Raw genomic sequence first — 12,690 nt, forward strand, 5'->3', positions numbered from 1 at the left:
AAAATTAAAGCAGGTTTTACAAAGAACGCTTAGGAAATAGCTTTTGAATGACTATGAGCATATTGAAACATTCTTTCAATAGTAAGATAGTTATAATTTAATCAAAATTTTTCATATTTTGTCCAATCAAATATTTCATATTGCAATCTCGTATGAAACCCGACAAAAGCACAACACCCTTAGGAAGGCGCTTTTTTTCCTTTCCATTTCCTCCAGCCGACGTAGGACGTCCCGACAAGCACTGGAAAGAAAATGTTGATCCACAAAAGACAACGTCTGTTGATGCTGTGGAGTGGTTGGATCGAAAACCGGAAGCAAGCAGACGTTGGTGATGTTTTTCTACCACCGGAAATAGCTGCCAATGAGAAGATGAACGACGTGCGGCCTGACAGGAAGCTGGTCCCAATGATCGTGCATTTGCTTCGTTATCGCGGGTGGCTGCAACTTGCGACAGAGTAATGGAAAATGATGTGAAAATTTCTGTTTTCACCAGCGTTCAACCAACTCCTCAATCTGACACTTGATCAGTTTTAATGTCTCAGAATTCGTTTGCGTTGCTCAGAATTTAAAATTGTTTCCTTTGGAGCTTTCGGACTTGGTAGCTGACAAGTGCCTTGATGGTCCTCAATCAAAGCTAGTATCGATCTTATCGATCTGTGCTTTGTTTCCAAGATGTCGAATGAAATCAGCACCATTAGGTTACTACTGATAACTAATCTTTGGTGTATTTTTTTCTGGTTTTATTTGACTTCCTTGGGAAAATATCTTTCCATGACTCAACAACACCGTGATGGGAAGGTTCAATAAAGGCAAGAGAAAACTTCAAGCTTCAAGAAAACATGGCTTTCCCATTTGGTGCGCGTTGTGCGTGGCAAGTAGTGCAGGTAGTTGCAGTTAAAGATTCGATGACCAGGCAACGACCGTTGCTGCCAATCGACAACCAGTAGTTTGTTGTGACAGTTGAATAATAATATTACTAAAGTTTTCAATTTATTAGCTCACCCATTTTACGAGCCATTTCCCTGGAGCGACTGATTGCAGCTGTGATGCTTGCTGCAATGATAGTGGCACAGTTAGAGCTGTAAATATACGGTTGTAAAATAATTGGATTGCATATTCAAAACGGCTGTCTTAGACTTTATAAAATATTTTAATTGCAACGGCTGTTACTATACTCCATATTGTATTATGTGATGGATATGCAGGATTGTAAATTCCATTGTCCAAATTGATATTAGAACAATGCTTGTCCATCCTTCTAACATAATCCTAATTTCTACGTGCGTATCTTTGGAAGGTGTGTCCAGCATCTGCCATATTTTCCGTCAAACAACATTATGATCAAAGCATCAGGCGATATTCGACAAGCTTCCGGATACAGATTATCATCAAGCCAACGATCTTTGCTTGGATCCAACAAGGAGTGTTCCCAAAGAGTGTGCATCGAGCGTCGTCATCCTGCACCAAAGAGGACTTGGTTGATGCTCTTCAAAATATACCGATGCTTGTTAAATAAATAGTAATTTCTTGTTCTTTTTTTTCTTTAGTACAATTACCTCGAGAGGTACAGATGCCATCACTTGGCTTTGTACTACCTGATGCTGGGTTTTCAAGACCTGCATTTGGGAGAACGATTCGGATGGCATTCGATTCTGGACTTGCGTTGCTACTTCTTTGACCACCGGATTATTCCATTCGCGTTGTTCATTTGAGCCGTTGGAAAATGGTACCCAAAATGCCAAAAGGTACTAAATAAATTAAAAGATCGTGTGCCAACTTAAATATTTACCGTCTGGGTTTATTAAACCACAAGTTAAAGTTGCGTGCTTTGCATACAATTTTTCTTAAATGACTAGTGAAACAATAATGTGAAAATTTTAATTTTGACTATTGGCGATTTTACCTCCACGGTGCACACTGTAGCAGTTCGTACATCCTTCTTCCTACTTCCCAGCTCATTGCGAATGCTTAAATACTGCAAACAAGCAGCAGCTCAGATTGGAAAGTGGAGCGACACTAGTGAAGTAACTTTCGCCCTGCAAAGGTATGCCAATGATACCCAACAGTAAGCATAACACCAACCAAGCCATATCCAACTACTAGACGTCCAGGAGTTAGAGGGCTGGAAGTAAATTTCATTTACCACCGATTTATGTTCCCCCTCGTTTCCTCTACCTTTCTCACGGCATTGTCCCGCCGGTTTGTTCTCCGTATGATGCTTTGAGTGAAAAATATTGTTTTGCACGTTGTTTACTAAAGGGACTTTAACCGTAGAGCCCGGGTGCAGCTAAACACAGGACAATTGCTCTCGTTGTTCGTCGAAGAACGCTGAACGTTGAAGAAGAATGCTGGATAAGTTCTTCGTACAAAACTGGCCTGTTTACCAGCCAGCTGCTTAAAGCTTTCACAGTTTTTCTCCGCGAATGGTTTGGTTGTGATGCATTGTGACGCACCAACCAGCCGACTGGTGTAAACGTGGGGTGATTTTGCGATTTTCTTCCCATCGCTGGTAACCTGGTGGAAGATTAATTCGGAAAATGTTCCGCAAACTGTGCACCGTACCGTGGGACCGAGCAAAGGTAGGAGCTTTACGTTCCATTACGTGATGAATTTTCTTTCCCGTTTTGCACAACGGTAGTGCTTTCGTGAGAAGCTTTTATTCTTTGTGTTTACTTGCGAAGTGTTAGCAGAGTGTATCGGAAGGACAACACAGAACGGAAGAAAATGAATCAGCAAAGGGAAATTAAAGTACTCGCTGTTGTGTATGTGTGCCGATGATCATTTTGCTCGAGAAACCAAAAACAACTGGAAGGAAATGGAAGGCATCAGGTGATAATTATTGGGACTCGAGGATGGTGTTTGCAGTACAATTAAGAGGCAATGCAGTGGTTTTGATAAAACAATCTAAAAACAAAGCCTTAATGCTCATTTTTACAGTGAAAGCAGTTGAAAAGATTTCATTTTCTTAAGAATTGCATTAGAGGTAGAAGAATCTAAGCCTTTTTTTCGCCACATTGCAATCATCAGCTTAAAAAACTATCTCGGAAGCTATGTCTGTACCATATGACTTCGCTGACGTTTGTTAGTGATCGTTACTTTTTACAAGCAATTTTAAATTAAAATATATTGAAAACCGTTAGCTCGTAATGTTTACGACCGTGCCGTAGCCCACAATACCTGAGATGGAAGGTTTTTTTTCCTTCCCATATCTTTCTTTCTCTTTAATCCACGCATACAGCAACGGTGTCCTTCACCAGATGGTCAACAAGAACGTACCATCGATGGGGATGTGGTTTTACAAAATGGCACCGCTTCTTACCGTTTAACTTTCATCTCCATCTTCGCCCAAGAACTGGGTAAAAATCTCTTCGGGTTATGTTTTTTAATAAAAGCCCCGGCACCACGATAAAATGAAAAGACATTTACCGCATCCGGTGGCATTATGAAGCGCGTCGCGCTGTACGAACCGTCGGATAGATTTGCACGTTTCGGCGCGGTTTTGTGTTTGTGTGTATGCGCACGTCCGTGTTTTAACTGTTTGACGACGGTGGAGCAAATATCCTGTGGTTTTTTTTCATGTTTTTATCCTTAAGTTTTTACCTTTTGTATTGTCGTGGGTGCGAATGAAAGCCGAGCGGTAGCTTTCGTTTGTAAGACGACTCATGACGATTAATGTCCTGACCGCAATTTACAGCTCCCTGATTCCTACACCCAACATGTTCTGTCCCAGCTGGCGGTGCAAAATAAAGGAAGCGAAAGCGTACGGGATTTATCTTGATCCGGTTGCCTCAATCCGTTCCCAGCTAGCCCGAAGTGTCGAAGCTGTTGACAGCGTACACTAACGCGCGCAGGGTAAGAAGATCCGCCGGTGGGCCATGTGGGAATGTGGTTGTAAAGATTATGAAAAATATTGTCAATAAATTTTGCTTCCGTGTTTCCTGCAAGGAGCGTAGCATATTGCGGGATAAGGATACAAGGTTTCGTAAGTTGGATAAAGTCCGTTTCTTAGAAGCCAGGAGCTGGGTGCTTGGTTAAGGAAATTAATTTTCATCTCAAAGCATCAAACCTTGCTCGATCTTAGCGATAGGTCGAATAAGAAATGGACATCGAGATGGTTGAGACACTGCCATATATTCATTGCATCCTCCTAGAGTTTAAGAGGCTTTTTTTACTTTTCAAGAAAATGATTTTTTTTAAGAAAATGAAAAAAAACTTAACGAAGTAATAAAAGCTTTCTTTAATCAGGCACTCATCAGGTATTTAAAAAATGTTAAGAAAATTACTTGAGTGTTGGAAACTTTATAAGGTTCCCAACGCCCTGTCAGTTAGGAGGCACGAAGAAGAACAGAAGAGATAAGAAGGATCAGAAAAGGGCAGGACGAGCCTGCCCCGGGATCAGTTAGGGAACGATTGATTCATTCAAAAACTAATCACGAGCGGATAAAGATCGGAAAACTAATATAAGCGCGCGCGAACAGCGGACTAATTTATTGCCTCTTTATTGTATCTCAAGAGCTTAGTAATAAAGAAAAGCTCAGCTACACTGAACAGGCAAAAGAAGCCGCACGTTTTCTAAAAACTTGAGCATTAAAAATTAAATTATGACAACAGTTGTAAAGCTTTTTAATCCTTCTTTAAAATTGTTCTGGGAAATGTTGACAATGGCGTACACCGACTGCTTCACATTTGTCCGTATACTTTGTAGAACATTAGTACATCAAATTTATACTTTATGCATTATTTAATCTACCACTTATACCACTTTTCTTTCCTTTCAATATAAACACCAAAAGTTAAACACGCATAATCCTTCCCGGCCTAGTGTTTGTGAACGTTAACATAAGTGCCATCTCGTCTGTTCAGTTTTGTGTCCGTCCATGACCCTGCATCGTAACGCGTCGGTTTGACCCGGAAAGCTCCCGTCAGTCTGCCTGTCAAATGAAGCGTGGAGATTACCGGCACACGAGCGCAAGTATTTATTTTCATTCTTGAGCAAAAATTCTCTTGCGCGCTACATAATTGGTTGAAGGTCATCATGGGCTACCGGCCACGCTAGTTGACTTCTTCGCTCATTCTCCTTCCACATTAGTATCCCACTAACACTTGCTTTCGGTGGGAGGAAACTTGCCTCATAGTATGCAAAGAGAAGTAAGAAAAATAGAAAGTTTCTCACGAGTTTCAAATTACATTGCGTAGCCTTAAGGTGTTTCAAAATTCTTTACACCGAAACAAAAGATGGAGAGAAGGTTGTCTCTGCATTTTCGGGCTGTTTTCGGTAGCACTGCACAATGCCTTGCCGATGATTCCACAACCCGAATGTCAACAGCACAACGGCAAAAGAGTTGAAGTCGCTGGCAAAAGTACATAAATCCTTTATATAATGTTGCTGGCTAAGGTGTATTTTTATCCCAAGTTTGCACAAGTGCTGCACGGTCACATACCTTCGGAGGCTGTCGTCAGCGTCGTCAGTAATGCCGCTTCGGGTGGTCGATTATTTATGGTGTTTAAATAATTTTTTCTCTGCAAACTGTTCTTTGATGGTGAGTTCCCATGGCAATGCTCGAGTGTCGAGTGTGGTCTAGTGAGAGGTTAAGTTTGCTTTACACCACAGGCGTGTCTACCTGCTGATCGGGCCTCTGCAGGGTGAGTTTTACCAAACAATTACCACAATTTCTTCAATGTTTCGTCAGGCACGCACAACTCCGTGGAGTTTGAAGGAGGGATGGTATCGGGAGAATTTGTGGTGACGGTGTAAACCATAAATTATAACCTATATTTATTCTTTCTCTTCCCACCGAGAAGAGCTGGCAATTGGAACGAGCAAGATGATGCAGCCTACTCGAGAGGCCAAACACTGGAATTGTTGTTTGAAAAGTGGTCGGGAAAAAATGTGCGCAGTAACATTCTTTACCCTGATACCAGTTCCTGCCTAGCAGTTCATCCCGCACCCTGCCAGATTGAGCTTTAATAACAGCAAACGGGAAAGGAATCTGTGCGCCAGAGTGAAGCAGCACGAGAACAAGTAAACGCTTCACAAACATATTCCGCACCACGGTTTTGTAACCGTGAAGCGCAATTTATATCCGGACGATAATTTCCACCTGTCAGAGGCAAGTGAAACAAATACAAATTTATTGCGGTTCCTGCAAACGCGCGCGGTGTGCGTTTTGTTGCGGTGTTGTGGCTACTGTACAATGATGCTTCATTTTTTACCGTTGCTAAAGTGTGTGCTGCTTGTGTTTCCCCAGCAAGGCTTGTGTTTTGCATAATTTTAAAGCACTTTCAACGGTGAGCTCCCTTACCGATAAGAGTGTAGAGCAGTGAAAGTGAAGCGTCAGCTTGAATGTGTTTGATTTATTTCCTCCCATGAAACCTGCTTTAAATTACACGAATGCATGTTTGGAAAGAAATCACATTTCGGACACGAGAAACATTCAATCACAGAAAGAGTGATCCCTTTCCGTAGCATTCAATGTGTGTGTCTGTGTGTGTGTGCGCGCTAGGAAGCAGATTCTAAAACCATTCCTACAAATATGAGGATACAAACATCATAAAACCAAATGATAGGATGATGATTTTATGGCCTTCAGGGGAGATTACATACGGGAGGAGAATACGGTTCGAGTCGATGTGATGGGCATCGACAGGATGGGATAGTTTTACCACAGTTCGAAATCGAATTACTATTGGATACTGTGGTACTGGTTGGTCAGAGCAATAAAACGAACAATTTATCTCTACGAACTACGAAACCCTGCTCAAGAAGAGATTGGTGTTGGGGTATGTAATATTTTGGATCATCTATGTTTGTGTAAAAGAGTCAAAAGTTACCATGCTGTAAATTATTGATCAAACACTGTCGGGATAATGAGACGCAAGAAAATGTGATGCTGCATGCTGGATTACACACAAATTCAGTTTTTAAATTAAAATTAAGTATGAAAGTTTTTTTTTAAATCCGATTTATTTTCTTCGGCCTGTCTATGTTGCTTAAAAAGAAAGATTATTTTATACAACAAAAAAATGAATTCTAAGCTAAGTCTAATCCATCTGAAAAAACTAAAGCGACATGCAAGTATCATATTTGTTTTGCATAGTTTTAGGTTTTTAATACTTTTATTGCATTCTTTCTCGTTTAATAAACAGTTTTTTATCAATTTTTAAATGCATGATATTTGACTGAAATGTGATTAAAAAAAAGGTAGTTCAACATTTAAGAATATAATATAAAAAAATCATATGATTAAAATGTTTCCCCAATAGATAAAAATCATCAATATTTGAACATTTTAATCGAGACTATAGATTAAAGTCATAATCCAATGACAAATTAATGTCATAATTTCAATATCATTCCCTTTTGACAAGCTTACTAAACATTATTATAATAATGAGAGTTGACCATATTAAGGCCTTTTGGGCTTAAAAGTAGGTTTTATTAAGGGCTTTTCGGAACAGTAGAATTAATTTATAAAACGAGCAGCTCATTAGACATAATTGTATTTTTAATTACCTATTGTTATGTTTCAGTACATCAAATAGAACAAATATTGATCACATGCATATTTTTGAAAGTTTAAGATCAACTGAAAATCAAAACCTATTGCGCCATAACGGCGCAATAGCTTATTGCTTCATACTACTATATTTCTCACCTTCACCACATTCGGGACGTTTTTCGGTTTGGCGCTGGTCCCTGTCGGCATATCCCAGCATTTTATTGACCTTTCGATCTTCCCTCCATCGTTGCTTTGCCGAAAGGTTTCATCGCGTTTATGATGATTATACCACGAGGTGTCCCAGGATGTTTCGGCATCGAGTTTACGCTTCCGGGCGTTGGACGGATGATTTCCCCGGGTGGCAATAAAGGCATGAAAAATATTCTAATCTCAACGGTCTTGAGGATGAAGTCCTTTCCTGCCCCTTCGTTACATCACCATTTCTACCCGGTTTCGGTACAGTCTAACCATCTTGTGTATCGTAAAATTGTTGAACTGATTGGGTTCTCGAAGGGTACCTCCGTGAAACCTTAATTGGAAAGTGTTAGCTGTCTGCTAGTAGTAGTTCAGGTAGCCCGGTAAAGGGTGCAGCAACAGGAAGGTGTCACGAAAATGGGTGTGAAAGCAATTCTTGAGGCAACGCCGTTAAGTGTGACAGTTTATGATCGGATGACGAACGGGCGTAGAGTTTTTGGAATTAAATTTCACCCTTACCCCGGTAGACACAATCTTTCACAATTTTCAACTGTGACGAAGTGTTGCGATGCTGGGTGGCTCGATAATGTAATTAGCAAGCGAAAGAGCAGCAGCAGCACCGTGTACCATCGGGTAGTAACCGTATGAATAATTCAGTTTACCATCATCTCGTGTGCACGGAGATTGGTTTGCCAGCAAAAAGGTACAGGTGAGTGGTCGTTGCCAGATGTTACCTCGTACCTGGGAGGCTTTCGCTTTCACTCAACCACTAACGGAGGACGAAAATTGGAAGCATCATTAGCGAACACGTGTGCGATGGAGACGCCTGGTGCCGGTTAAGCACGCGTACATCCGCTAGCGTTACGCACCAACACCTGTATGGTTGGGTGGTAGAGAGATGGGTATTTAACCATACATTTTCCCACAATGAGGATAAGAGTGAAGGGAAAGGCTCATCGATTAGTTGAAAACAGGAAGCGAGAAAATCAAACTTCTATCCACGCCGGTAGTGGATTCGTCTATGGAAGTTAATAAAGCACGTGCGCCGTGATTCAACTTACCCAACATGCCATCAGTGGCGGTGTGTCGTAGGTAGAAATAAAACAACAACACAGTAACATTTTTTCATTAATAAATTTGCATTGTATTCATAAATGTATGTCTCCGTGGGTGCGTGGAGCGTGTGCCGCCTGTCGAGGTGTTTGGGACTACAAATTGTTCTTTTCTTAACTGTGTGATCCTGTTTGAGTTGTCCTGTTTTGTATTTTCTCTTCTTTTTTTTTGTCTATGCATGTATAATGTATAATCTGCTTCTTTTGTTTCTGGGAGGTTTTGTGGTGCCACCAGCCGGGCGTGGGAGATACAGGTATGTATTGTTTGCATGATGATGAACTTCTTTCACTGATCATATTCCACAATGTACTGGCCCCTTTGCCCTATTATTGATTTTATTGTGATTCTGTTTTCGATTGTTTGTTCGGTGCATCCTTCCTTTCGGTTGCAAATTAATTTGCAACTCACCGACTTGTCTGGCCATCAGCTTGAGGGAACTTTTCATTAAATGGAAGTTCATTTCCGGCATGCGGAGAGTGAAGTATTTACACTCCAGCCATCATGTATGTATGCTTTTTTTTTCTGCTTCACTTTGTTTCGATTCGTTCCATTATCGGTAAATACATGCACTTCTGCGTATCTCACCCTCGCACTTAACTGTATTTATGCATTTTCTATGGAGTATCTTCTGTGGATGCCAATGTGTGTTTTGCGATGGTTGAACGTAGCAATGTTTCGGGGTAAAAAAGGGTTGATAGATGCATTTGGCGGATCACCGATTGGTTTGCGATATTTATTTCGATTGCTTGCAAATGAAACAAATGATGCTTTTGTTCCATAACTGTTTACCCGCACTTTGTGCAAGTGAACAAATAATGATTTAAAAAAACAAAACCCTTTAATTACAGTGTTACATTGGAGGTGCCACTTGATAATGTGCATCCCTCCGTTCGCTGCAAATTAAAACATGATCTGGGAACCACCCTCAGGCCTCGCACGTTTATTAGAGACAGAGAGAGAGAGAGAGCTTTACCGGCTGCCTGTCTGACATGCCAAGTGCGTAGTTTTTGTAAATGATGGAGTGACTTTGTTGGTTTACTTTGTCGATACTAAATGCGTTTTTATGATAGTTTTCACTTTTAGCAAGCATCGCTTTATGTGGTTTTGTATTTTCATTGTTTGGTTCATTATGCCGTTTGTTCCTCGTTTATTTGCAGGTGTGTTTATGTGTTGATGGTTGGTTGATCCAACTTGTCTGATTATCGTTATATACAGCACTGATGCTTTGTGTGTTTTCCCTTTATAAACTTTGTATGTACAGTAGTATAATTACTGGCATTACTGGCTCGCGGATGTCCACACTTCTGGCACGCACATTAAAAATCGTTGTCAAACCGGATTGTTCCATTCGTACCCTTTTCGCTTCTCGAAATATGCCGCATAACATAATCCTTATCATTTTCTACTGGTTTGTTTTGCTTTTTCTTTTGCATTAAATATATATTTATACTTTCAACAAAGTTCCAACACAATTGTTCCTAATTTCCATTCCACTAGGCGGGCTTCCCTTTGGCCTTGCGACCTTGGTTTAATCGATTTTGTTCACTAGCTAGCCTACTCACTGTTTGGTTTTTTTGTAAGGAGCTTCTGTTTTCACCTTTCAACAAATCCTTCCAACACATCCTGACCCTAGTTCACATTTTCTATGTACAGTTCAGTTATTTACCGTTTGGTTTTCTGTCCTCTTGCGCTCTGTTTCTCTCTATCGTTTCCCTTTAATACACTACCCAACAGTTTCTGTACATTGGTTTCGATCAATTCCCTATGAACATATTTCACTTCAATCCGGCCATCATCATCATCATCATCTCTCGTTCGGTGCCTTCGTCATCACCAGCACCTCGAACTGTACCCGTGGGTTGCAATCAACTTCCGGGCTTCCGAACCCTTCCCGGCCGGGCTGTGGTGCCGTCTCAGGATATGGCCGGTACACCCAACTTGGCCAGATTCGAAAGCGTGGTCAGATCGTCCGGTTGCAGCCGAAGCGCTTCCCGGTAGCTGTTGGCCGCTTCCTGTGTGCGTCCGAGCAGGTGTAGAATCGCTCCCAGGTTGGTATGTGCACGAGCTTCCTGTGGTCGTAATTTCACAGCCTATCGTAGATCCATTGGGAACGAAAAGAAGCGTTGAATAACAAAGAAATAAAGAGGGAGAAAGAGAGAGACAGAGACACGTAATTATTCATCCATCGCTTGGGTTGATGGTGATGGGGGGTTGGGCGTTTCTCCTTACCTGTCGGTACCATCGTTCGGCTTCGAGTTTGCGGTCATGCAACCGGAGGCTTGATGCGGCCGCCATTACCAGTGCGTAATCTTCCGGGGCCAGTTCAGCTGCCCTCACCCGGTACTGGAACGCTTCCTCCGTACGGCGCTGGGAGGAAAGAAATTCAGCTAAAATTGGAAAGAAAATCAAATAAAACTTTATACTCCCAAACCAAAGATTTTAAACTGCTCTCCCACAATAACACTGACGCATCGTAATGCAAGCTGCCTCTTTCCCCGTTGTAGTGTAGGCCCCTTAATTGGATACTTGATATTTTATTTCAGATTCAGATTTTTCTTCTCCCTGCACAGCAAAGCTCTCTGCTCTACAAGTTTCCATTTTTCGAAGCAATCTATTCAATTATTTTGTACTCGTGTTGTACGACCTTTTCCAACAGCATCTTGGGTCGAGAAAATCGATCTTTCTCGAGCGACCGACTTGTTACATATGGTTGCAGTAGGAACATCCTCGAGCAGAGTTCCATCTGCCGTAGTGCTTTTTCTCGCTGATTGTTATGATTTCCCTTTGAATTCTCTATCTCGTTCCCACTCGCAGAGGGCAAGGAAAGAATGAAAACAGCATAACAAGAATGCAAACTCACATTTACCGGCAAGTCAAGTTTGCAGTTGCCGAACAAAGCTTTGTACGCTTGGAAAACGAGTTCTGCTGAGGGTGGGTTTGCATATGGAGGTTCGTGAAGCAGGGTGGGATATGTCTAACAATAAAGAAAAGCGTACCGTCTTCGCATCCAACAACCCCTCCCCAGTGACAGTGACTAATGATGGCATTGACGTTTGTGCAGCGCTTTTGAGAAAGCTTAAAAACTGGACTAAAGGGTAACGCCAAGAGGATGAAAGGTATATGTGTGTGTGGCAACGACTTTTAAGAAACTCAGCATGGGGATGTAAAAGTAGACTCGGAGGGGGCAACTAATACAAGCATGCCCTCGCCATTAGATGTCTTTCCGATGTTGCCTACTGGTTTTGCGGGTCAAGATACGATCAAAGCTTCGTTGGAGCGAACATCGGTAGCATCCGACGTTTCCCTTAGCAGATCGTTATCCATCCAGTGCTAGTCGTACTTTTCCATATCTACTTTTTACTTGACAGCTACGACTGTCCCCCATTGCGTTTTGCGTATCGATAAGCGGGGTGCGAGCGGTACAATTTGTACGTCTTATCGGGATGCTGTGGCTCTTACCGTAATGATGGTGTACGCTGGCATCGTTCGGTGCTAACCGGAGTGCCCTCCGAAACCACTGTTCCGCCTCGGACGTTCGGCTGCTCTGTAAGGGTCGGTGAGAGATGAAGACACAATAAGTGGGCGGTGAGTATGTGTGAGCTACTCTAAGGGACAAGTGGTGCTTTGCCATGTTCAAACGCGGTGGGACCGATACTTACGTTTCGCGCCAGCATCGTCCCGTACGATAGGTGGGCAGCGATGTGATCCGGTTGGGCTTCGAGGGCCGCCCGTTGAAACCGTTCCGCTTCGCTCCACTGGCTAAGACGGGCAAAGATGTCACCCAAACGATGGTAGATACCCTGTTTGACGAAAATAATAGAATAACAGTAGGATTTTAAGTGATTTTTAAAGTAGCACAGTTTAATTTGTTTGAATGTTTGAT

At 41.9% G+C, this 12,690-nt stretch overlaps 5 protein-coding genes across 5 annotated transcripts in view; 4 read left to right on the plus strand and 1 right to left on the minus strand.

The window, feature by feature from the left end:
- LOC126565624 (NADH dehydrogenase [ubiquinone] iron-sulfur protein 6, mitochondrial) overlaps positions 1-1,484 on the plus strand; it is a 384,330-nt gene extending 382,846 nt beyond the window's left edge. The window contains exon 4 of the mRNA XM_050222821.1: positions 1,472-1,484. The gene's annotated coding sequence lies outside the window, so the exon portion shown is untranslated. The remainder of the gene's footprint in view (positions 1-1,471) is intronic.
- The window catches only part of LOC126565024 (uncharacterized), a 494,010-nt gene that overhangs the window by 380,702 nt on the left and 100,618 nt on the right, over positions 1-12,690 (plus strand). The window lies entirely within an intron of this gene.
- LOC126564579 (probable 26S proteasome non-ATPase regulatory subunit 3) overlaps positions 1-12,690 on the plus strand; it is a 561,792-nt gene that overhangs the window by 346,866 nt on the left and 202,236 nt on the right. The gene's annotated exons all lie outside the window — the stretch shown is intronic.
- LOC126564595 (zinc finger protein 596-like) overlaps positions 1-12,690 on the plus strand; it is a 394,155-nt gene that overhangs the window by 214,725 nt on the left and 166,740 nt on the right. The window lies entirely within an intron of this gene.
- LOC126563938 (protein O-mannosyl-transferase TMTC2) overlaps positions 10,654-12,690 on the minus strand; it is a 157,003-nt gene continuing 154,966 nt past the window's right edge. The window contains exons 8-11 of the mRNA XM_050220801.1: positions 12,467-12,607; positions 12,267-12,351; positions 11,037-11,194; positions 10,654-10,897 (exon numbers count right to left, since the gene is read on the minus strand). Coding sequence (XP_050076758.1) covers positions 10,721-10,897; positions 11,037-11,194; positions 12,267-12,351; positions 12,467-12,607 — 561 coding nt within the window. The 3' untranslated portion in view covers positions 10,654-10,720. The remainder of the gene's footprint in view (positions 10,898-11,036; positions 11,195-12,266; positions 12,352-12,466; positions 12,608-12,690) is intronic.

Source organism: Anopheles maculipalpis, chromosome 3RL (assembly GCF_943734695.1).
Source record: "Anopheles maculipalpis chromosome 3RL, idAnoMacuDA_375_x, whole genome shotgun sequence".
NCBI classification, from domain to species: domain Eukaryota; kingdom Metazoa; phylum Arthropoda; class Insecta; order Diptera; family Culicidae; genus Anopheles; species Anopheles maculipalpis.